At 52.4% G+C, this 24976-nt stretch overlaps 1 protein-coding gene across 3 annotated transcripts; it reads right to left on the bottom strand.

Moving 5' to 3' along the window:
• Window positions 1-538: 538 nt before the first annotated feature.
• On the bottom strand, window positions 539-24039 carry PHLDB3 (pleckstrin homology like domain family B member 3). Of its 3 annotated transcripts, XM_006941187.4 has the most exons (16): window positions 23885-24038; window positions 22977-23374; window positions 22117-22299; window positions 21758-21895; window positions 20261-20389; window positions 19871-20032; window positions 18806-18916; window positions 18561-18644; window positions 18094-18204; window positions 8467-8566; window positions 8210-8300; window positions 8040-8127; window positions 7374-7430; window positions 2903-3122; window positions 2200-2285; window positions 539-964 (listed from the first exon to the last, which is right to left on the bottom strand). In XM_006941187.4, exons 2-16 carry the CDS (start codon window positions 23235-23237, stop codon window positions 830-832), a joined length of 1956 nt encoding a protein of 651 aa, XP_006941249.3. In that variant the 5' UTR covers window positions 23238-23374; window positions 23885-24038; the 3' UTR covers window positions 539-829. The 3 variants fall into 3 exon arrangements, with proteins under 3 accessions (XP_006941249.3, XP_044901883.1, XP_044901884.1); XM_045045948.1 differs by lacking the exons at window positions 539-964; window positions 2200-2285 and adding an exon at window positions 2286-2424 and having other exon boundaries at window positions 23885-24039; XM_045045949.1 differs by lacking the exons at window positions 539-964; window positions 2200-2285; window positions 2903-3122 and adding an exon at window positions 3129-4214 and having other exon boundaries at window positions 23885-24039.
• Between the last annotated feature and the right edge of the window lie 937 nt (window positions 24040-24976).

Below are 24976 nucleotides of genomic sequence, written 5' to 3'. Positions count from 1 at the left end.
ACAGGCAGAGTGATCAGGGCTGGCACAGAGGAAGCCCAGAGGAAGCACCTGTCTCAGCCCGGAAAGTCAGGGAAGGCCTCCTGGAGAAGGAACCACCTGAGCTATGACCTAAGTGATGAGTAGTAGGGTGGACTGAGGAAAAGTGCCTAAGCAAAAGGAACAGTATGAACAAAGACCAAGAGGTGAAAGGGAAGCATTTTTCCTCCGCTTTCATGGAATGAAACGTGTCCTATGGTGCTGAGGACATGGCAGTAACCAGGACACCTCTGGTTCTGACCTCATGGGACTCCCAGTCCATAAGGGATGCAGACCCATTACCAGTGATGACCTAGGGTGTTCAGGGATGGGAGAGGGGAGCTCAAAGTGGGATGCCTGGCCCAGCTGAGGGAGCCACGAAGGGCTTCCTGAAGGAGGGGACATCCCAAAGAAGACCTGAGGAAGGAGGAGCTAACTGGTCAAGGGCAGGGTACAGGGAATAATTATGTGCCAAGGCCTAGGAAGGGGCCCGGGACGCCTGTGCTAGAAACCACGGCAGCAGTCACTGTTTTCCTCCGTGTTTAATTCGGTATCACAGGAGCACCAATAAATAGTTCCTTCCCGCCCCTGCAATCTTCCTCCTGCCCGGGGCAGGGCCCCTGAGGCTGGCTTCCCGTAGCGGGAAGGCACCTGCAGCCCCAAACGCCGCGGCTCGGGCCCGCCGAGCCGCGGCACCGGCAGGATTCCCGGAAGTTCCGAAGGGGCGGGCCCGGGGCTTTTCGACAGCAGGCGAGGCCGCGGGCGGGGCGGGGGCGGAGCCTCGCCAGTACGCCCCCCGGGAGGGCGGGGCCCCTCAGGGGGCGTGATTCTCGTCCGCGGCGGTCACGATGACGTCCATCCAAATGCGCATGGCCTCGGGGCTCGGTGCCACCATGTAGAAGAGGCGTTCGTAGGTTTTCACGCAGAACGTCAGGCGAGGGTTGGGGCTCTGGAGTAAGCAGAGTGAAGGTGGTTACGAGGGCATTTGGGTTCGAATCCCAGCCTCGCTACTTATGTGCTGTGTGGCACTGGACACGTTACTTAGGCTCTCTGAACCAAGTCCCCCATCTGTCTTCGTAAATAATGCTACCTACCTCACTGGGTTATGAAAACCAAACGAATTAACATTTGGAGGCTTCGAATTTGGGGAGCAGGAGGAATTTATTTGGAGGACTCATGTCCCCTTTGTAGTGTACCTTATATATTAGAAATACAAGCTTTCAAATTTCCCCTTTCCAGAATCTAGGTTCTCCTGGTTTGTCACTGGGGAAAGCTAGTAGCTACACTTCATTTATTAAGTACCTACTTGCCGGCCCCGAACTGAGTAAATCCCTTACGCCCATTGCCTGCTGTTAACCTTCTCAACTCTGAGGAAACGGGGTTGAACTATGCCCATTTTGGAGGGGAGAAAAATAAAGCTGGCTGAGGGAAGTCACTTTCCTGAGGTCCCACAGCTGGGGTTCCAATCTAAGCTCTAAAAGGCCATAGTCAGGGCGCCGGGGTGGCTCAGTCGGTTAAGCGTCCAACTTCGGCTCAGGTCATGATCTCGAGGTTCGTGAGTTTGAGCCCCGAGTTGGGCTCTGTGCTGACAGCTGAGAGCTGGAGCCTGCTTCAGATTCTGTGCCTCCCACTCTCTATCTGCCTCTCTCCCTCCCTTCCCTTAAAAATAAACATTCCTAAAAAATAAAAGGCCATAGTCGGTTGCTCTCCAGAGCTCTCTAAATACTATACCAGTTGCCAACATTTACATTTCTGGCACTGCACTTGTACAAGTTTCGAATTCCTGAGTCCTCCAGGGTAATAGAGTATGAAGTGACACCATGTGGCCCATTCCCACTTGGCAACTATGGGCAGAGGCTGAGAAACGATCATCTCCTTAAGATGGTCCCAGGCTGCCTGGGTCTCACCCTGCCGTCTTCAGTCATTTATTCCCAGCTTGGCATCAGAGCCTGCCAAATTTTTGCTCTAAATCTTTTTTTTGCCCCAAGACAAGTAACAGTGGCAGAGAGCCAGAGACTGGGCTGTTAATTTTTGGTTGCTACAGTGAGATGACCGGTGGGCTCTTGTGCTGGGTGGAGTACCCTGATGGTGCAGTCTCTGGGTGGCCTTTCCCAGGGACAAGCTAAGGTTTGACTGCAGGGGCTCTGACCAGGAGGGCAGGGGGGCACCACACGAGGGCTTCACCTTGAAGGCACAGCGTAAGTGGTCGTAATAGACTTCCTCTATGGCCTGGAAGTAGATGACGCCTTTGAGCTTGGTCTCTTCCTTGTCTGATGGAGGGAGGTGAGGGAGAAACAGCCAGTGAGAGGTTTGCATCTGTGCGTCAGAGCGGGGATGGCCGGACCCAACTCCAGAGACTGGTGCTGGGGTGAGGGACTGGTGACAGAGTCTGAAGGTCCCTAAAATACCCTGGTTGGGAGGTGGGTGAATGTTGAGGTTGGAAGGGAGACTGACAGGACTGGGGAATGGGGTCTGGGGAGCTGGAGTCCTAGGTCCCTGAGTGCCTTGGTCTTGGAGAAGAAAAGAGACTCAAGGAGAGGTTCAGAATCATGGGCTCTCCTGGAGAGGGAGGGTGAGGGGCCTGGACCCCTGGGTGTTGAGGGTGGGGGAGGACCCGGACAATGTCGGTTCAGGCTCTTCCCGGGTGTCTTAGGGAAATGGGGTCTGGGGGGCCAGAATTGTATGAAACTGTCACCCCTGTTACTGAGGAGGGCTGGGGGGTTGGATTCCAGGTTGCTCCTGGGGCTGGGGAGCCAGACTCGTGGGCTTAAGATAGAAGGGGGCGGGGGGGGGGGGTGTCTCTTAGGCGTCCGGTGGGGAAGGCCTCCGCTGTGGCCACTTCCAGGGTCTTGGGGTCCCGGGTCCCAGGCGGCCAGGCGGGGCTTACCGGCGTAGTAGGCCAGGCGGCGCGCCTGGCGGTCAAAGCAGAACCACCGTTTCTTCCAGGTCTTAATGCGGCCGCCCATCTTCACCAGAGATCCGCGGCAGCAGCCCCCCGACACCCTCACGTGCGGGCAGTTCTCCGGGTTGTGGCCCCAGCGTTCCAGGTGCTGCCTGAGATCCAAGACCCGGGGGCCTGGGGGGCGGGGCGGGGGCGTGGGCGGGGCCTGAGGAAGGAAGAGAAGGGGGCGGCTGACATCAAAGGGTCAGGGAGGGGGCGGTCCTGCAGCTCACCTGTGAGGCCCGCCACAGCCTTTCAACAGCAATATCCAGAGTGGCCATCATGAGAATGATCGTGATCTGGCAGGTACGTTTCTGGACAGTGGCACCTTGCCCAGGGCTTTCTAGCAGCAACAACTTGACTCCCCAGGACTGCCCTTGGGAACGGGGCTACTAGGAGCCCCATTTTACAGATGAGCAAATTGAGGTACAAAAATATAAAATAATCCACCCGAGGTATCACAGGGCTTCTAGGTGGTAGAGCTGAAACACAAATCCAGGTCTTCCCGCCCCTAGAGTTCACTCTGAAACACAAGAGCTATGTCAGAGAAGTGAGGGAGCCCAGTGGGACCCTCATATCCTGTGCAACAGGATCAATTGATCAGTGATCAATACTTGATCAATACTTGAGAGCAGTTTCTACTACTATTGTGGTTATTCTTGTGATGAAATCAGCAATTCTTACCTGTGTTAAGCGCTTTATAGGGACAATCCCTCGGCCCCCTCAAACTCTCTTGGGACGGAAGTACATTATTACCCCCATTTTATAGCTGTGGACACCAAGACTCAAGAGAGGTTAAGTCACTAGGCCCAAGTCACACAGCTAGAGCCGACAGAGCCAGGATTCACCAAGCACAGCGATCATCTCTGCTGGCCATAGGAGGGAAAAAAATTAAGGCAATGAAAGTGTCTACTGTTCGTAAGGCCCAGCCTGATCGCACCTGTTCTTTTCCCTGCAAAGAATGGTATAATCCCCCACAGTCACGCTGAGGCTCAGAGCACTGTGTCTCAGACTTGAGCGCACAGGCAGACCCCCTAGGAATTTCGTTAAAGATGCAGCCACAGGGGGGGAGGGGGGAGGGTGGCTGGATGGCTCAGTAGGTCGATCGTCCCAACTGAAATCAGTCGGTTGATTTCAGCTGGAGTGATGATCCCAGGGTCGTGGAATGGAGTCCCTTCTCAAGCGTGAAGCCTGCTTGAGATTCTTTCTCTCTCTCCCTCTGCCTTCTCCCCTGATCACATGCTTGCTCTCTCTTTCTCTAAAATAAAAACAATACAATTAAATTAAAAAAAATTTTTTTTAAATGCTGCCTCGGGTTCGGTCAGGGGTGGGTGTGAGGTTCTGCATGTCTAACAAGCTCCCAGGGGTCAGTGCTGCTGGCCCATGGGCCACGCCTTGGGTATCAAGGGCTGAGAAAACGAGTTGAGGAAACAGAAGTAAGGCCAGAGCAAGGAGGGTTGAGAAACAGAGGAGACTCACTGCATGGAGATGGGGAAGGTGGAGGGCAGGTGCAGAGGAGCTGGAGGAATGCATAGGAGGGGAAGAAGCAGTTACAAGGTCAGCCAGCGGGGCCTGGAATCTTCTATGGGTCCTGTCACCAAATCCAGACAGTTACACTAACGGTCACCGACGTGTACGAAAGGTCTCACTCCGTGTTCAGCACTGTGGGAAGTGATCACAGTGGTGATCACCTTCCTTCCTCTCAAAATCAAAACAAAAACAAAACAGAAAAACCAAAACCAAACCAAAACCAAAACCAAAACACCGTCTATTGTCCCCATTTCCCAGATGAGGCAACTGAGGCTTCTAGACAGGCAGTGACTCACCAAGGTTACCCAGGTAGGACGTGGCAGAGCAGGGCCCCAATCCAGGAGAATAGACAGGCTCGGGGCTCGCGACTCCACCGCTGCCCCTCCATGTCACCCCCACGGAACCCCTGCCCCTCTAGGAGCCTCGGTTCCCCTGTGCTGACATTCGGAGCTATCACAGCACCCTCCTCACGAGGGTGTTTCAAGGACAAGCTCTCGAGCTCTCGTTCAGGGTCCCAGCCGGGGATTGGGCATGCGCACAAGAAGGCGGCCTGGGGTGAAATTGGGGTGGAGGTGGGGGAGGCGCGACCAGGCACAAAGCAGGGGGCTGATGAATAAATGATGATGCTCCAAAGCAGGACTGCTTCATTTTTAATGAGGCAGAGCTCATGCCTGACAGCCCGAAGGCTCCACTGCCCTTCCCGGTATATTTTACTCCTTGGCTCTTATCAGCCCCTGACACGCTGTTTATTTTACTTATTGATGCTGGTGTTTTTTTCGATGTGCCTCCCTAAACGCCAGCTTCCCCCAGGGCAGGGACTGTCATTTGGGTCACTGCCGTACCCCAGGGTCTACCACACAGTAGGCACTCAAATTTTGGTTGAAAAAAAGTAATAATAATAAGGAAAGGACAGATGGTTGAGAAAACAAAAAGCAGGTTGGGAACAAAGTGATCATTTACGGGAAAAATAAATTCACAAAATACGGTTCGATCGGTGCACGTGGAGAAGTAGAGAATAAGATTCGAAGTCTTCTCAGCAAGAGAAAACGCTTGGGCCTCCAGAGGTACAATGGGCGACCCTCACTTCCCCCAATGCAAAGCATTTGTATTCATGCTATTAGCATAGATAAAAATAAAATTTTAATGAGGAACAGTCAGCTAAATCCAGAATATGCAAAACTCTACAGGATACATGACTCAATTTTTTTTTTCCCACCAATAAATGGCATTTTTTAAAAAGTAGGGAGGGAGGATTCTTTTTTTTTTTTTTTAATGTTTTTATTTATTTTTTGAGAGAGATACAGAGCAAGAATAGGGAAGGGGCAGAGAGGGAGACAGAGAGAGAGAGAGAGAAAGAGACAAGGAATCCAAAGCAGGCTCCAGGCTGTCAGCACAGAGACTGAGGCGGGGCCTCAACCCGTGAACCTGGAGATCCTCATGACCTGAGCCGCGGATTGAGCCACCCAGGCGCCCCAACAGGGTTCTTAGTATTAGAGATTTAGGAGACATTTTAAACGCATTGTGTGTACTTTGTTTGGATCCAGATTTGAATAACCAACCATAAAAAGACATTTTGGCGACAATTAGGAAGATGTGAATATGGATCACCCATTAGAATGTTACAGAATTATTAATCATCTCATAAAGTATGACAATGGGATTTTTGTTATGTTGAAAAGAGAACTTACCTATTGGAGATACACAGTGAGGTATGGACGAAATGATACAATGTCTGAATTTGCTTTAAAATATTCCAGTGCATGGGGTACCTGGGTGGCTCAGTTAGTTAAGCGAGGGACTTCAGCTCAGGTCACGATCTCATGGTTTGTGGGTTCGAACCCTGCATTGGGGTCTGTGCTAACAGCTCAGAGCCTGGAGCCTGCTTGTATTCTGTGTTTCCCTCTGTCTCTCTTCCTCCCTTGCTCATGCTCTGTCTCTCTCTCTCTCTCTCTCAAAAATAAATAAACATTAAAAAAAATGCTTTAAAATATTCCAGTGCAAGATGGGAAGTAGGTGAGGGATCAGTAAAACAAAGCTGGCAAGTCAAACAAGATTCAAAACTGATTATCACTGGGGCGCCTGGCTGGCTCAGTTGGTGGAGCGTGCAACTCTCGATCTTGGGGTTGTAAGTTCAAGCCCCACGTTGGGTGTGGAGATTACTTAAGAAAAAAAAACCTTTAAAAAAGAAAAAAAAAAAAAAAGACTGATAATGATAATCACCAAAGCTGCATGTTGGGTATACAGGGGCTTATCAATCTATTCTACCTCTGCATATGCTTGAATATTTGTATAGTGAAGTTTTTTAAAAACTCAAACACATTTTTAAAAGTTTTGAGGGGCGCCTGGGTGGCTCAGTCGGTTGAGCGGCCGACTTCGGCTCAGGCCACGATCTCGCGGTCCGTGAGTTCGAGCCCCGCGTCAGGCTCTGGGCTGATGGCTCAGAGCCTGGAGCCTGTTTCCGATTCTGTGTCTCCCTCTCTCTCTGCCCCTCCACCGTTCATGCTCTGTCTCTGTCCCAAAAATAAATAAAAACGTTGAAAAAAAATTAAAAAAAAATAAATAAACGTTAAAAAAAATTTTTTTTAATAAAAAATAAATAAATAAAAGTTTTGAAAAGCCTCAGCATATAGTTGCCCTCATTCTACAGTAACTGCTGACATTGTCACCTACTTATAGAAGAGGAAACTGAGGCACAGAGAAGTAGAGCATGTTACCCGAGGACATGTCATGGATATAGTGGGAACAGAAACCAGGCCTTTTGAGTTCCCCTCCCCTTGCCAAGGTCACTTTTCTATGCCTTTCGAGGAGAGGAGAGGGTGAGATAAAGGGCAGAGGCCAGGGCAGAAACAGAGCAGGGAGGTGAGGCTGAGGGCAGGGGTGGACTGACCATGATGGCAGGTACAACAGGGCCTGAGGAACCTTCTGTGCTTCTTCTCATCCCTTCCTGTGGGTTCAGGAGGAAGGACGCAATGAGGATGCTAACCAATAAGAAGTGGGGGAAAACTTACTGGATCCCTGGGTCTGAGGGGGGATGGGCTGGGGGGGGGTCTGGATCCCTGGGTCTGAAAGGGGAGGGGCTGGGGGCCTGGACTCCTGGGTCTGAGGGAGGAGGGGACTGGGGGGCCTGAACCCCTGGGTCTGAGGGGGGATGGGCTGGGGGGGGGGGGCCTGGATCCCTGGGTCTGAAAGGGGAGGGGCTGGGGCCTGGACTCCTGGGTCTGAGGGAGGAGGGGACTGGGGGGCTTGAACCCCTGGGTCTGAGGGGGGATGGGCTGGGGGGGGGGGGCCTGGATCCCTGGGTCTGAAAGGGGAGGGTCTGGGGGCCTGGACTCCTGGGTCTGAGGGAGGAGGGGACTGGGGGGCCTGGACTCCTGGGTCTGAGGGGGGATAGGCTGGGGGGCCTGAACCCCTGGGTCTGAGGGGGGATGGGCTGGGGGGGGCCTGGATCCCTGGGTCTGAAAGGGGAGGGGCTGGGGCCTGGACTCCTGGGTCTGAGGGAGGAGGGGCTGGAGTAGGATCTCCTGACCCGAAGCAGGAGGGGCTGGGGTCTCACCCTGGCCTTGAGCAGTCGCTCCCTTTCCGCCACAGCTTGCTGCAGGAGCCGTTCCATGCGGGCGATGTCTGGGTGGAGGGCCCCACAGCTGGGAGGAGGGAACAGAGACCAGGGCAGGCTCCAGTGGCCTGGCCTCTTCCCGTTTCCCCACCTTCTCCCTGACGTCTCACCTGTTCCCAGGGCCACAGTTCAGCAGCTGATAGAGTGGGTGTCTTCCAGAGTCTTCCGATGTTGCTGGGAGGGCCGAGGCCTGCAGGGGTCCTGGAAAAGAAGGGCTGGGGCTAGGGGACCAGGATGCTCCCTTGTCTGAGCACCCCCCACGCCTTACAGGCATCCAGATTCCTCCATCGTTGCCAGGGGAAGGGTGGTGGGGGGGAAGGAGGTACGTGGGAATAATGGGGGGGGGGAGGTGTGGGGAGACCCTCACCAGTACAGTGGAGGGATAGAGGTCGGGGGGATCCCCTCTGGCTCGCTCTCTCTCCCCTCTTCCGGGGCAGGCTTCCAGTCCTCTGGAGGCCGATGGAGCCCTACAAACAAACACACAAGGCCCATGCACACAACAGTCTCAACTGTTAAGCCGGAGGACCGCCAAGGAAAACCAGTAGCTACTCGGCTCCTATCAGAAAGCCACTGTACATGTGATGCTGGGGAAAAGCAGCTAGTCACCAAGGACCACACAGGGCAAGGCACGGAACGGCAGATTTAGAGACAGGAAGTAGATTCGTGGTTGCCAGGGGATGCGGGAGGAGGACATTGAGGGGTGACAGCTATAGGGTGCAGGGTTTCTTCTGGGAGTGATGAATATGCTGTAAAACGGATCGTGGGGATGGCTGCACCACTCTGTGTGTGAATATACTAAAAACCACTGGATTGTACACTTTATTTTTATTAAAAAAATTTTTTTAACGTTTATTCATTTTTGAGACAGAGAGAAACAGAGCATGAATGGGGGAAGGTCAGAGAGAGAGGGAGACACAGAATCTGAAACAGGCTCCAGGCTCTGAGCTGTCAGCACAGAGCCCGACGCAGGGCTTGAACTCACGGACCGTGAGATCGTGACCTGAGCCGAAGTCGGACACCCAACCGACTGAGCCACCCAGGCGCCCCTGGATTGTACACTTTAAATGGATGAACTCTAGGGGCACCTGGGTGGCTCAGGTGGTTAAGCGGCTGACTCTTGATTTTGGCTCCGGTCACGATCTCACGGTTTCGATCTCACGGTTTGTGGGTTCGAGCCCGGTGTCGGGCTCTGCGCTGACAACATGGAGCCTGCTTGGGATTCTGTCTTCCTCCCTCTGCCCCTCCCCTGCTCACTCTCTCTATCTGTTTCTCTAAATAAATAAACTGGTAACCCAGGCTGTGCCCAGGAGGTGGACTGATGGATGGAAACAAGGGTGGGAGAGTCATCTCCCTGAATATCCTGCCATACCCTTCAAACGTTGAACAAGGGGAATTTTGGCTTTAAAAAAATAAATAAACATAACAACCCAATGTAACCTGTGCTCCTGGACCAGAAAAAACTTTGGGTTTTGCTAGAAAAAACAACGGTGGAACAGCTGACAAAATACGAATAGGATCTGGTTATTTTACTAGTATTATCTCAGTGTTAGTTTCCTGAATTTGATCACTGCACTGTGGTTTTATAAGAGAGTGACCTTGACCCTAGGTAATAAATGTAGGAAGGGTTTAGGGGTAAAGGGGAATCATGCTGCAGAGAAAGATAGTAAAGTGTGTGTGTGTGTGTGTGTGTGTGTGTGTGTGTGTGTGTGTGTGGAGAGAAAGGATAAGAAAGCAAATGCCAAATGTGGTAAAATGTTAATTACAGAACCTGAATGCCAGGTGTACAGGAATTCCTTCTACTATTTCTGCAGTTTTTCTGTAAGTCTTACATTACTTCAAAATAAAGTTACTAAAAAATGAAGACAAACTTATTTGACAGTGAGAGAGAGAGAGAGAGAGAGAGAGAAAGAAAGAAAGAGAAAGAAAGAAAGAAAGAAAGAAAGAAAGAAAGAAAGAAAGAAAGAAAGAAAGAAAGAAAGAAAGAAAGAAAGAAAGAAAAAGAAAGAACAATGAAATCATTCTAAAAAGAAAAACCAGGGTTGCCTGGGTGGCTCAGTCTGTTAAGTGTCTGACTCTTGATTTTGGCTCAAGTCATGGTCCTGCGGTTGGAGAGATAGAGCCCTGCATCAGGCTCTGCACTCAGGGTGCGGAGCCTGGTTGGAATTCTCTCTCCTTCTCTCTCTGCCCCGCCCCTCCCCCCCCCATGCTGCTGCTGCTTTCTCTCTCAAGATAAATAAACTTAAAAAAAAAAAAAAGAAGAAAGAAAAAACAGCAACTCTGCATAGATAATAAGGAATGATAAAAATAGGAGCGCCTTGGGGCGCCTGGGGGGGGATCAGTCAGTTAAGCATCCAAATTCAGCTCAGGTCATGATCTCACAGTTTGTGGGTTTGAGCCCTGTGTCGGGCTCTGTGCTGACAGCTGAGCCTGGAGCCCCATTCAGATTCTGTGTCTCCCTCTCTCTCTGTCCCTCCCCTGCTTGCACTCTCTCTCTCTGTCTCTCTCTCAAAAACAAACAGACATTAAAAAAAAATCATAAAAGCTCCTGGCTGGCTCAGCCAGTGGAGCAGGTGACTCTTGATCTCGGGGTTGTAAGTTTGAGCCCCATGTGGGGTATAGAGATTACTTAAAAATAAAAATTTTTATTTATTTTTTTAAGTTTATTTATTTTGAGACAGAGAGAGCATGCACATGTGCACAAGTGAGGTAGGGGCAGAGAGAGAGGGAGGGAGAATCCCAAGCAGCTCCCACAAACCACAAGTTCATGACCTGAGCCAAGACTAAAGAGTAGGACGCTCAACCAACTGAGCCACCCAGGCACCCCCAAAATAAAACCTTTCCTTAAACAATGATGTGTGGGTTTTTTTAATGTTTATTTTTTTTAGTTTTGAGAGATGGAGAGAGCCTGAGCAGGGGAGGGGCAGAGAGAGAGAGAGAGAGGGAGAGAAAGAATCCCAAGCAGGCTCCGCATCGTCAGCGCAGAGCCCCATGCAGGGCTCAAATTCCCGACCGTGAGATCACGACCTGAGCCAAAATCAAGAGTCGGCCGCTTGACCCACTGAGTCACCCAGGTGCCCCCAAAATAAAATATTTTTTAAAAGAATAATAAAAACAATACGCTGCATAATTTGAGCACCAGCAAGGGTACTCACTGCTGTAGATCACAACTCATCAAGATATTTAATCTGTGGGGCGCCTGGGTGGCTCAGTCGGTTAAGCGTCCGACTTCGGCTCAGGTCATGATCTCGCGGTTTGGTTCATGAGTTCGAGCCCCGCGTCGGGCTCTGTGCTGACAGCTGGGAGCCTGGAGCCTGCTTCGGATTCTGTCTCTCTCTCTCTGCCCCTCCCCCACTCACACTCTGTCTCTCTCTCCTTCAAAAATAAATAAACATTAAAAAAAAATTTAATCTGTGAGACAGTAAAGGAAGGCAAGTCTCTCGACAGAAGTATTGCAATGAATTGGTGAAGAGGAACAACAGACTAGAATTTTAGCACTTGAGACCCCTCAGAAAGATGGAGGCACCCACGCCAGAAAAAGAGAGACAGGTGCACGGCGCCCAGCACAAAGCTGAGCCTGCATCTGCTCAGGGCCCCACAGTCAACTTTACAGGAAATACAAAGAGGCAGAGAGGTGACAATGACCCCCACGAGGCAATCAGCAAACCCTGCCTGGGAAACTCCACGAAACGCCCAGCTGGTTTCCTCCCCAAGTAAATTGCCAAGGGGACAGAAAAAAGAAACAGAGGGGGAAGTCTATAAAGACTTAAAGCATACAGCCACTTAAAAAAAAAGAGAGAGAGAGAAAGAAAAGACAGAAAGAAAGAAAAAGAAAAAGGAAGACTAAACTATAGTGTGTAGGGACACACACTTAACTGACGGAACTTGAAAGCAAAAAGAGAGGGGCGCCTGGGTGGCGCAGTCGGTTAAGCGTCCGACTTCAGCCAGGTCACGATCTCGCGGTGGTCCGTGAGTTCGAGCCCCGCGTCAGGCTCTGGGCTGATGGCTCGGAGCCTGGAGCCTGTTTCCGATTCTGTGTCTCCCTCTCTCTCTGCCCCTCCCCCGTTCATGCTCTGTCTCTCTCTGTCCCAAAAATAAATAAACGTTGAAAAAAAAATTAAAAAAAAAAAAAAAAAGAAAGCAAAGAGAGAGACTATAGATACTGTAAAGGTCAGGCTGGTGGCCACTCTCTAGGAGGCGGAGGGGGTCATCATTCAGGGGCATGCGGCAGGTTTCCGGAGCAGCTGTTGGGTCTACCTCCTGACATAGCTGGCAGTTCCAGAGTGTTCCCATGTAATCATTAAGCTGTGCAAGTGTTCCACGTGATTTTCTACACTCATGTTATCTCCAACCAAAAAAAAAAAAAAAAAAAAAGTTCCAGGGCGCCTGGGTGGCTCAGGTCATGATCTTGAGGATTGTGAACTCGAGCCCCGCATTGGGCTGTCCGCTGTCAGCACAGAGCCCGCTTCGGACCCTCTCTCTCTCTCTCTCTGCCCCTCCTTGGCTCACGCTCTCACTCCCTCTCTTTCTCTCAAAAATAAACATTTAAAAAAAATTTTTTTTAAGTTTGAAAAAATAAGAACTGCGAGTATTTATCAAGTGCTCATTATATGCCTAACGATGTACTTGGCCTTCTGCAGAGTTACCTAAACTTCTAAAAGCCCACAGGGGGGCTCCTGGGTGGCTCAGTCGGTTAAGCATCTGACTTTGGCTCAGGTCACGATCTCACGGCTTTGTGAGTTCGATCCCCTCATCGGGCCCTGTGCTGACAGCAGGGAGCCTGCTTGAGATTCTCTCCCTCTCTCTCTGCCCCTCCCCGCTCATGCTCTCTCTCTCAAAAATAAATAAATAAACATCAAAAAAAAAAAAAAAAAAAAAAGGAAAAGCCTAAGGAGCTGGGAAAGTTTCGTTCCCCTTCACAGGGAGGAAACCGAGCCCGTGTCTGTTCACTCTTTTCCTTGCTTCGAAAGATGTTCCCAGCACATCCTCGCTGAGACCTTAGACACCTGGCACTGAGGAAGTGAGTCGGCAAGGTGGACTCAAGCCTTGTCTGCATGGCACTTATGTTGTAGGAACTGAATAAACCATCATACAAGTAAGTGCATCATCAGAAATTGCTGTGAGATGGGGCACCTGGGTGGCTAAGTCGGTTGAGCGTCCGACTTCGGCTCAGGTCAGGATCTCACAGTTTGTGAGTTCAAACCCCACATCGGCCTCTGTGCTGATAGCTCAGAGCCTGGAGCCTGTTTCCGATTCTGTGTCTCCCTCTCTCTGCCCCTTCCCCACTCATGCTCTGTCTCTCAAAAATGAATAAACGTTAAAAAAAAAATTTAAAAAAAAATTGCTGTGAGTAAAGATAACAAGGTATCAGAAAGGAGGATCACCTTCCAACTGGAAGGGTGGGTCTGGATGCTGACCCTAAGGCCCAAAGAGTGAGAGTTGGCCAGGGAAGACTGAGGGGAACAGTGTTTCAGGTAGAAGCAGCAGCAAATGCAAAGGCCCTGAGGCAGGAGCAAGTATGGGATGTTGGCAGGTCAGCGCTCCTGCAGCTCAGCAGAGCGTGTATGGGGGACAGTGGTGACAAGCGGGCAGGGGCCACATCATGGAAGGACTCATAGGCTGAGGTGAGGAGGCCCAGAGGGCCGCTGACAGCTTGTGGTGGGGAGGACTGAAGGAGGAGGGGTCGCGATCACTGGCTGTTGCGTGGGAAACAGATTGCTGGGAGACAAAAAGTAAGGTGGAGAGAGCTATCAATGAAGAGGCTGGTCTAGGGTCCCCAAACCAAAGATGAGGGTGGGAGTAGGTGGAAGAAGGGCGCTAATAATTATAATACTACTAATAATTGTAATTATAATCATAGTAACAGCAGCACATTCACCGAACACCTACCGCGTGCCAGGCATCATGCTGAGCACTTTAGCCACTAACCAGTGGGTTCTGTGATTCCCATTCGGCCGCTAAGTAAACTGAGGCAAAGAGACATGTCTCAGTTCAACCACCTAGGAAGTGGGAGAACAGCTGGACCCAAGCAGGGTCAGGACTCTCAGCTACCACGTGAGCCTGGAAAGGTGGGGGGAGGGTTGGATTTGGGAGGGATTTAACAGGACCTGGAGGCACAGAGAGGAAGGAGCAAGGAAGAGTATTGTTTGTTAATACTCTCCATTTGTCTGTTTACCTGGCTGAGTAAATAAATACTCCCCGGGCTCCAGATGTGCCCGGCGGTCCCCAGCTGCTCCCTCCGAGCTAGTATTAGCCACGTTGCCCACTTGGATTCTGAAGGATTCCTGAGACACCCTTGCCTCCTGAAAGGCATGGGCCGTGGAAACAGGCAGACCTGGGTCAAAGCTATCTCGGCCACTTCCTGGGGGTGTGACCTTGGCAATTCCTGTCTTCTCAGGCTTGATTTCCTCTCTGTAAAGTGAGCGCCGTCCCACCACCCTGCTGCTGCGGTTGGTGCAAGGATGATGTGAGTGACCTCGTGCAGAACACCCAGGAGAGGGCCTGGAACGTTCCCCCAGGTGACATCCAGGCGCAAGGCGGGTAGGAGATCCACGCAGTGGGTACAGGACCCACGGGAGCCAGCAGCTCAGGTAATAACTCCATAGGAATGGACAGGGCCTCCCAGCAAGTATTTATAGATATGCAATTTACTTCTAAGGATCATAATTACCCGACGTCGTGTTGCCTGGCAACCCAGTTGTCACTTCACCTTTATCAGGCTGCCAGGGGAACCAGCTGGAGAGTTCGTTTCCCAAACGGAAGAGCTGCAAACCCTTCACCCAGATAATAATGGGACCTACTTCTGGGGGTTCTTCTGAGCAAAGAAGGAAATATTTTTTATAGATAGGTTTATTTCATGATATATGTATTAGATGGTACCATGTCACACTGCCAATATATGACTGCTTCTCACACCCAAATAATAGCTTCGAAATGATAAAATGGCTTAGAGGGCACCTGGCTGACTCAGTTGGGTAGAGCATGTGACTCCTGCTCTCAGTGTGGTGAGTTCAAACCCCATATTGGGCGTGGAGCTACTTAAAAAGAATGAATGAATGAATGAATGCATAAATAAATAAATAAGATAAAATGGCTTAGAGCAGACCCTGGCCTACCTTAAGCCTTCAAAAATCATGATTGTTGGGGCACCTGGGTGGCTCAGTCGGTTGAGCATCTGACTTTGGCTCAGGTCACGATCTCACTGTTTGTGAGTTTGAGCCCCGCATCGGGTTCTGTGCTGACAGCTCAGAGCCCGGAGCCTGCTTCGGATTGTGTGTCTCCCTCTCTCTCTGCCCCTCCCCCACTCACACTCTCTCCTTCTCTCTCAAAAATCAACATTAAAATTTTTTTTGAAAAATCATGATTGTTACTAATCAATAAATATTATATATTACATATTACACACTGCATATAATTATATCAGACAATACAATAACGTTAATAATAATTAACATTAACTAATGGTATCATTGTGTGTACAAAAAAGGACACATGCACACACGGGTATTCACAACAGCATTGTGTAAACTACAAAAGCCTCAAATCCCCAAAGCCCCATTGAGGTCAGGCTCAATGCCCCCCCGTGTAGACCTCTGTACCCCACCAGAGCCTGGAGCGGTTAGTGCACTGAAAACAGTGCCTGGGTTCAAATCCCATCCCTGCTGCATTCCAGTGAGTTAACTACCTTCACCTCCCTGCCTCCATTTTTTCACCTATAAAAAAAAAAATGGAGGCAAGAACCCACCTGGTAGTATCATTGCAAAGACCAAATGAGTGAAACCATGCGAAGCATTTGAAACAGTGCCTGGGGGGCGCCGGGTAAGCATCGGACTTCAGCTCAGCTCATGATCTCATGGTTCCCGAGTTCAAGCCCGGCATCGGGCTCTCCTCTCTCAGCGCAGAGCCCGCTTTGAATCCTCTGTCTCCCTCTCTCTCTGGCCCTCCCCAGCTCACGCGCACCCTCTCTCTCAAAAATAAACGAACATTAAAAAAAAAAAAAAAAAACCATAAAAATAAAATAAAATAAAACGGTGCCTGGCACACTCCAAGGACTCAACAAACGTCAGCTGTCACCATTACTATTGCTTATACTGTTGTCGTTTAGAGTCATTAAAAATGATGAGCAGCTCTAAACGTATCAGTGGAAAACAATCTCCATGGTAGAGTGTGAAGTTAGGAAAAAAAAGTTAGCCAACGAGTGGCTGATAGACACACTTTTTTTTTTTAATTTTTTTTTTTTAACGTTTATTTATTTTTGAGACAGAGAGAGACAGAGCATGAATGGGGGAGGGTCAGAGAGAGGGAGACACAGAATCTGAAACAGGCTCCAGGCTCTGAGCTGTCAGCAGAGCCCGACGTGGGGCTCGAACCCACGGATCGCGAGATCATGACCTGAGCCGAAGTCGGCCGCTCAACCGACTGAGCCACCCAGGCGCCCTACACACTTTAAAAAAAAAAAAAAAAAAAGCTTACGTGATATGCCAAAATCTAAGCGCTTACGACACAACCGCGCCCCTGAAACAAAGCTTTTCACCTAATATTCACCCCTACCTCGTGCCCACCTCTGACACTCTCTATTCTGTTTCATTTCGAAGAGTTAGCAACAACCCCTTCAACGAATGTTGTAACCCGTTAATAAGTGGCGACCCCCAGTGTTAGGGAGAGCTGGAAGGAGGGGTACCCAAGAAACAAGTAGCTGTGCCAGGGAGGGGGGCTGGGGCCAGTGGGGTGGAGAGAGGAGGTCTTTTTATCAATCTTTTAAAATGCTGCTTTTAAAATGCACTCCTGGGTGAAAGGGGGAACACTTCTGCACTGCTGGTGGAAATGCAAACTGGTGCAGCCACTCTGGAAAACAGTGTGGGGGTTCCTCAGAAACTGAAAAATAGAACTACCCTACGACCCAGCAATTGCACGACGAGGCATTTATGCAAAGGCTACAGGTGTGCTGTTTCAAAGGGGCACACGCACTCCCATGTTTATAGCAGCACTAGCAACAATAGTCAAGTTATGGAAAGAGCCCAAATGTCCACTGATGGATGAATGGATAAAGAGGATGTGGTATCTATATACAATGGAGTTATTAGTCGGCAATCAAAAAGAATCTTGCCATTTGCAACTACGTGGAGGGAACTAGAGTGTGTTATGCTGAGCGAAATTAGTCAGAGAAAGGCAAATACACGATTTCACTCATACGTGGAATTTAAGATACAAAACAGATGAACATAAGGGAAAGGAAGCAAACATCATAAGAAAACAGAGAGGGAGACAAACTGTAAGAGATGGTTTGAACAATACAGAGAACAAATACAGAGAACAAACTGAGGGTTGCTGGTGGGGTGCTGGAGGGAGGGGGGATGGGCTAAATGGGTGAGGGGCATTAAGCAGGACACTTGTTGGGATGAGCACTGGGTGTTCAATGTAAATGATGAGCCACTAAATTCTATTCCTGAAATGATTACTGCACTATATGTTAACTAATGTGAATTAAATGAAAAAAAAATTCTATTAAAAAAGTACTTAATTGGGGCGCCTGGATGGCGCAGTCGGTTAAGCGTCCGACTTCAGCCAGGTCACGATCTCGCGGTCTGTGAGTTCGAGCCCCGCGTCGGGCTCTGGGCTGATGGCTCAGAGCCTGGAGCCTGTTTCTGATTCTGTGTCTCCCTCTCTCTCTGCCCCTCCCCCGTTCATGCTCTGTCTCTCTCTGTCCCAAAAATAAATAAACGTTAAAAAAAAAAAAAAGTAATTAATTAATTTTTTAAAATAATAATAAAAAGAAAATGTCCTCCTGGGGGCACCCAGTTCCATTTTGCCAGGAGAGGGGGGCGGGGAGGATATCAGGCAGAAGAAAGAAAATCGATACAGGAAGCTTGAGCCTCATAAAAATTAAATTAAAATAACCCTCGATCACGCCTCCCTGTCCCCCATGCCCCCGTGGCAGAGAGAGCCACCGTGAAAGTTCTGGAGACGCAGTGACAGGAAGACATGGGGGGGAAGGTACCTGCAGAGAGCTGTGAACAGAGAAGAGGCAGGAAGAAGTGGCGGTGGCGGTGTGGGCGGCGGGGTCCTGCAGCACCAGCAGCTGGCGGTCTGTCTTCTGGGTGAACAGGAGCTTCAGGAGAGGGGCTGAAGGTTAATGGGAGCCGCAAAGATCACAGATGACCCACCAGTTCCCAGATGCTCTGGCCCATGGCTCCAGCGTCAGCCCATCTCTCAGACGGAGAAACAAAGGCTCAAGGTGACAAGAGAGCTAGACCCTGGTCTTAGGGAACAAGGGCTCTGGGCAGAGACTGTTTATTGGTCCCCTGGGGGGGCGGAGGGGGGGCTCCGGGGCCTGAACTCCTGGGTCCCAAAGGTAAATGCATTTAGGGGGCTGAGAAATGCAGATCCCAAGGGAGAAGGGGTCTGGGGGCCTGGACTCCTGGGTCTGAGGGGGGAGGGGCTGACAGGTGCAGGACATCCCCTTACCTTAGTGAGGGCCTGGCTGGACTCAGAGAAGTCCCCTCCAGGGGTTCCCTGAAGGCAGTTAAGCTGGAGCAGTCGGCTCCGTTCCTAAGGGAGAGCAAAGTGATCACCACTTCCCATATCGCAGTCGAAATGGGATATCCCAGCAGCCTTCCCTGACGCCAGGAGACATCCTGGGGGGCCATGTGGCGACGGGATGCCCCCAGAGGGACGTGAGGACAGCTGCACAGGCCTCCAGGAGGACTTACCTGCGTCAGGGCCTCAAGGGCCTCCTCCTTCTTCTGGCTCAGCCCCCGGCTCTCAGCTGCCATCTGCTCCCCCAGCGCCTTGAGCTGCTCCTCTAAGACCTGGATCCGGCGCTGCAGGGCACACCCGAGTGACCTGGTCACTCAGCTGCCCCGGGGCTCCCGGCTGGCTCCCACAGAGCCAAGTCCTCCTCGAGAGCCCGGGGTTTGTTGGACCGCGTAACAGAGACCCTGGGACTTGGGAGCTGGGGGCTCAGAGTTAAACTCCCTGGTGCCCTCTTCCCTTTTAGGGGTCCAGAAGAGACCTGGGGTGGGTTGGAGGGGCTGGAGGGTCCGATGTACAGATAGAGACCGAGGGAGACAGAGACCCAGACAGAGTCGCGGTGAACAAAGAGAGAAACCAGAAAAAGATACAAAAAAGAAGGACTGAGACAGACCCCCAAGAGAGATACAGAGAAAAGAGACAAGACACAACAGAATGGAGACAGACAGAAGCTATGTGAGACAGGAAGGGAGAAGAGACAGTGACACGGAGAAGTGGAGGTGGGCAAAGGAGACCATGTCAGACCCTTCCAATTGAAAACTTTAGAAAACTTTGTGTTAAATATAGTCAAAACATGTCACTTTTTCCAGTAGGACCTGTCCGACCCTTGAATACGAAACTCCCAGAGAGGGCCGGCAGGGTTCTCTTTTTGGACTTGGGTTTGAGAGGCAGAGAACGCAGTGGCCAAGACCGAGTAGGTTCAGATCCCAGCTCTATCCTCTACAGACTGAGTGACCTTTGGAAAAGATTACTCGAGCACCTTGACCTTCAGTTCCTGTACTTATAAAGTGGAAAGAAGGTAAGGTTTGCCTCCTAGGATTCTTGAATGATTCAATGAGCAAAGACTCATGAAACATTTAGGACCGTGCCTGGAACATAGTAAATGCTCCATAAACATCAACGCTTGTCCCTGCTCCAAAGAACGGGACCCAGGCGGGAAAGGAGGACAGAGAAAGGGCCAGTCGTGGAATGGAGGAGACAGAGGGCAGCAGCGAGGGAGGCAGGGCCAGCCTGGTCCGACTTACCCTGTGCTGCGCCACGCTGGCCTGAAGTTCCCGGACCTTGGGGTCCAGTGCCCGGGCCCCGGGGCTGTCCCGGTCCTCGTCCTCCCGCCGACTCTCCTGCTCCAGCTGCTGGAACTCTAGGTCCTCGTAGGCATGCTGGGCCACATCCAGCTGTTCCCTCATCTGCGGGTGGGAATGCAAAAAAAGACTGGGACCCAGGGGGTAGTGGGCCGGGGCCAGGAGTCCCGGTCAAGGAGGTAAGAGGGACCTGGGGGTCTAGCCTCCAGAGTCCTGGGGCTTACAGGGCTGGGGCCTGAACTCCTAAGGGAGGGAGGAGGGGACTGAGGGCCTGGACGTCTGGGTCCAAAGGAAAGAACCCCAGGTCCCCGAGTGTATCTGGAGGAGCCTCACCTCCTGCACCCCCTGCAGAAGTCGCTCACGCTGGTCCTCTGGCTGTGAGTCGAGTTGTCCCTGGGCCTCCTGGAGTCGCTGGCGAAGAGCCTCCACCCGATCCCGCTCCTGGCTCAGTTGCTTCTGTTCCTGAAAGAACAGCCGGGCTCTGAGCCACAGTCTGGACACAGGAAGTGAAACAGAGGCCAGCCCAGCCAGAACTCAGAAGCCTGCCTGGGTGCCAGGGCCAAGAGTGCAGGGACCCTATCTGTCTGGTTCTGTTTATCTGTAACGGCTGGGTCCGTTACACTCAGAACAGACTGAGACAATCAGGGCAGTGGGGCACAGAGACCGGGAATCGAGAGTTGGGAGCAATTTCTACAGGGGTGATCCAAGACTTCCTGGGTGGGAGGAGTTTAAGGTAAGCCTCAAAAATCAGGGAACATTTAGGGGCGCCTGGGTGGCTCAGTCAGTTAAGCCTCCGGCTCTTGATTTCGGCTCAGGTCATGATCTGATGGTTTGTGGGATCGAGCCCCACATTGGGCTCTGTGCTGACAGTGCAGAGCCTCCTTGGAAATCTCTCTGCCCCTCCCCTGCGCGCGCTCTCTCAAAATAAATCAACTTAGGGGGCGCCTGAGTAGCTCAGTTGGTTGAGCATCCAACTTTTGATTTTGGCTCAGGTCATGATCTCACAGTTTGTGGGTTCAAGCCCTGCATCGGGTTCTGTGCTGACAGCGTGGAGCCCACTTGGGTTTCTCTGTCTCCTTCTTTCTCTCTGTCCCTCCCCTGAGCTCTCTCTTTCTCAAAATAAATAAAGAAACTTTAAAGTAAATAAATAAACTTAAAAAAAAAAAAAAAGAATGAGGGGCGCCTGGGTGACTGACTTCAGCTCAGGTCATGATCTCAGGGTTCGTGAGTTCGAGCCCAGCATCAGACTCTGTGCTGACGGCTCAGAGCCTGGAGCCTGCTTGGGATTCTGTGTCTCCCTCTCCCTCTGCCCCTCCCCTGCTCATGCTCTCTCTTAAAAATAAATAAAAATTTTTTTTAATTTAATAAAAAAAAGAGAACGAATAGGTTCTTAAAGAATTTACATACAATATCATAGCTGGGATCTGTGTTTAAAACTGGGGATAGGGAAGCAAATTGGGGGACAGAAAACAAAACAGGAAGATTAATCACTGCTGAAGCCGGTGGGCACAACCACACGGCCACCATCCGACTATTCTGTTTGTTGGTTTGACATTTTTCCCAGTATGACATTTAAAGACCAAAGAGGCGGGGCGAAGGAAGACCCCACTCCCGCAACCCCACCCCCCCCCCCGACCCCCGCCGTGAGTCAGGTTCTAGAATCACGGTCAGGGAGGGAGAAGGAAAACAAGTACATCTGCCCATTCCCCACCCCACCCAGACCAAGTGTCTCCACCTGGGATAACCCTGGGGTTCGGGTCCCAGGAGCACCACCAGGAATATCCGTCCCACAGGAAGGAAACTGGTGGTGAAGGTCCAGCAGGACCAGACCTGTTCCCGCTGTTCCCGGCTGCCCTGCTCCGTTTCCACCTGCTGTCCAAGCAGCTGCCGGAGTTGCTCCTCCTCGCGCCGGGCAGCCACTCGCTCCCCAGCCAGCTCACCCCGCAGAAGGGCTACCTCCACCTCCATCTGTGGAGAGAATGCAAGGACTGGGGGCCCAGAGGCCTGGGTCCGAGGACGGTGTGGAGGCGGGGCACTCGGACGCCTGGGAATCTGAGCTCTTGGATTCGGAGGGAGGATAGGGCCGGAGGCCTAAGAATCGGATTCCGCAGGAGGAAAGGCCTGGGAGCCTGGCCTTGAGGGCTTCCCTGGAGCTGGGGCCAGACTTCCCACGAGGTCCGCGGCCTCACCTCGATCCTCAGCTCCTTCCGCTGGCGCTGTAGCTCCTTCACTCGCTGCTCCATCAGGGCCACGCGGGTCAGTGCCTCCAGCTGCTGCTCTCGAAGCCGCCGCGCGGCCCCTCGCACCTTCTCTCCAGGCTGGGTGGATGCGGGGGCCGTGGCCGGGATCTGTGCCGGGGGCGGAGCCTCCCCCTGAGGTTGAAGGGTGCGTGGTCAAGAGGGGAGGCCTCACCCCTCAGCCACCGGGTAGGTCCGTGCCCCACCGCATTCCCCGGACTGGGGGTCCTGATCAGCCCCAGTCAGTCGCCACGCCCGGTTATTCAAGTGGGGGAGGGTGTAGGTGCGGTGTCCCCCGGCCTGGGAGGAGGCCCAGGGGCTGGCAATAGGGGAGGGGGTATGTGGCCGACTCAAAGAAGGTGCCTTTTTCGATACCCAGGTCCCATTCCCGGCGCTGCGTTTTCATAGGCCCGGATCTCTCTCTGTCTCTCTGTCTCTCTGTCTCTCTGTCTCTCTGCCTCTCTCCCTCTCCCCCCCCCCCCCGGGTCTGAGTCTTTCCCTCTGTTTCTCTGGGCTTTGTCTCTCCGACTTAGTCTCTATCTCTGAATCGCTATGTCTGTCCCTCTCAGAGTATTTTCTTTTCTCAAAATTTCTGTTTCTCTGAGCATCTCTGTCCTTTGTTTCTGGGTTTCTGTCTGTGTCTCTATCCTCATCTCTCTGAGCCTCTGTCTCTGGTCTGTGTCTCTGTCTCTTTTGGGTCCTGGTCCTTGTCTCCCTGTCTCCGGGTCTCTCTATACCTGTCCCTCTGTCACCCGCCAGTGCCTCTCTCTGGGTCCCCCCGTGACCCCTCCTTCGCCCTCCAGGTCCCTCACCGCGTCGCGGCTGCTCTCCGTGCTGCTGCCTTCTCCCACTTCTTCCTCTTCCTCAGCCTGCTGCTCAGCTCCTCGGCCGCTGGGAAGCTCCTTCACTCTCTGGGGCTCCTCGGGGGCCTCGGGGACCTCGGGCGCCTCCGGCTTGTGGGCGTCCCCCGCGTGCACCTGGGGCTGCGTAGCCCCATGGGGCCGGTCCTCCGCGTCGCACTCCGGTACCGGAGGCGGCTGGCACCCCTCCCCCGGGCCGCTCGGCGTCCCCATGGCCGCTTCGGGCTCCGGCGGAGTGGGCTGGCCCTTGCGTTCCGGGGGCGTGGTCTGGCAGCGTGGGGGTGTGGCCCACGAGGCCAGAGCAGCTCCCGACTGCTCGGGCGCGTGGAAAAGAGCTCCAGGAGGCGGGTCTAGGAGATCAAAGACTGGAACTGAGCACTCGGAGGCGTGGCCTGGAGTTTCTGGGGGCGGGGTTCGATGGCTCCCAGGGCGCCACACCCCCGAAGGCCAGACCGGAATTTGAGTCGGGGTCTTAGCACGCCCCCTACTGGCCTCTCCCTCCTACCCAAGGGTCTAGCCTCGGACCCTCCCGGCAGCCCCTCACAATCCCTTAGACCACCCAAGAGCGACCCCATCTCCTTCTCCCTCCGGGACTCCGGCGTCCGGACTCCCGTATCCTCCTTTCCCGAGCCTGGTAGACTTGGCTCCGACTCTACCTGAAGGGGGAGTAGCGCCCCTGCCTTCTCACTCAGGGATCCGGGAGTCGGGGCTCCTAGTTTCCCTCTCTACACAAACCGAGAGTCTGCGTCCTCCTCTCCTCCCCGGGGCTAGATTCCCAAACTGCAGCCTCCCTCCTCCCCTGGGCGCCCAGAAGGCCGAGCTTCCAGCCCCGTCTTCCCCCGCAGCCCCGGCCCCCTCACCAGCTCAGGCTTCGGCGCGCTTCCCTCTGCGCTCCGGGCGCTCCCTTTTCTGTCTAGAGGACAGGTGGCTGGGGAAGAGGGAGGAGAGAAGCTGTTCTGTCCCCCTCCCCAGCAGCCCGGAAGTGGAGGGGGGGACAACAGGTCCAACAGCTCCCGAGGGAGGAGGGAGAGACCAGCTTGCCCCGCCCGCGGCCGCGGCATCCGGCCATCCCGGCCCCACCGGCCCCACCCTTGGAAAACCCAGCATCGCGACCCCCCACTCTGCCTCCAGCACCCCCCGTTCCTGTCCCCTAAAGGGCTAGTCGTCTTGATCACCTATGTATAAATGCCTCCCTAAGGCCCAGACCCCGGGAATCCTGAAAGAAAAGGGGGGGAAGGGAGATAGGGGCCTCTCCCCTCTAATGAGCCCTTTAGAAGGGCTCCGACCGGTTTGGGGAGCTGGGCAAGGGGAGGGGGTGCCCTGAGCTGAGTCAGAGACCCGCCCACAGACCGGGAAAGTGTGCCCCCCCCCCCATCTGTTATGGGGTGGATGGCAGAGGTGAAAGGTCTCAGCCAGACCCTTTCCTCTCTGGGCAAAAACAGGAAAATTATTGGCACGTGAGAAAGGATTATTGGATGTCAGGAGCTGTGCTAAACACTTTATACACGTTAATTTCATCCTTACAGTAGCCTAATGAGAAAGGGGTTACCATCTCCATTTTATAGCTGGGGAAACTGAGGCTGAGAGGGACAAATGTGCGCAAAGTCTACACATGTTGTTAATCTTAAAGCTGGAGTTGTTCTCTGGAAAGTCTGTGTTCTTAACCATTAGACATGCTGTCACTCTGGCGTAGCCAGGAAGTGCCTGGAAGATCATTCCAAACGATAGTTACAATAATTGTCACCACTGATAGGAACCCGGCCATGCGGGGAGGGTGCCAAGCACCTCATACATGTGAATTCCTTGGGTCATCATGACACCCTATTATTAGTATTATTTTCATCTTACAGATTGAAACTGAGGCCCAGAGAAGTGGAGCACCTTATCCTGGGTCTTACAGGTAGAAGTGGTTCAAACTCAAGACCGTGTTCTAATCCAAGGAGGTGAAGAAG

Source organism: Felis catus, chromosome E2 (genome assembly GCF_018350175.1).
Source record: "Felis catus isolate Fca126 chromosome E2, F.catus_Fca126_mat1.0, whole genome shotgun sequence".
NCBI classification, from domain to species: Eukaryota; Metazoa; Chordata; class Mammalia; order Carnivora; family Felidae; genus Felis; species Felis catus.
The sequence above is the reverse complement of the archived record's forward strand: the minus strand, read 5'-3'. Positions and strand labels throughout refer to the sequence as shown.

What these genes read in the sequence shown, in the direction of transcription:
- PHLDB3 (XM_006941187.4), bottom strand. Translation starts at nt 23,237, where the DNA reads ATGGGGACGCCGAGCGGCCCGGGGGAGGGGTGCCAGCCGCCTCCGGTA. An exon ending in CCAGCGTGGCGCAGCACAGG is followed by an intron (nt 18,917 to 19,870) that starts GTAAGTCGGACC and finishes TGTGCCCTGCAG; the next exon opens with CGCCGGATCCAGGTCTTAGA. An exon ending in ACTTACGCTGTGCCTTCAAG is followed by an intron (nt 965 to 2,199) that starts GTGAAGCCCTCG and finishes TGCTTACTCCAG; the next exon opens with AGCCCCAACCCTCGCCTGAC.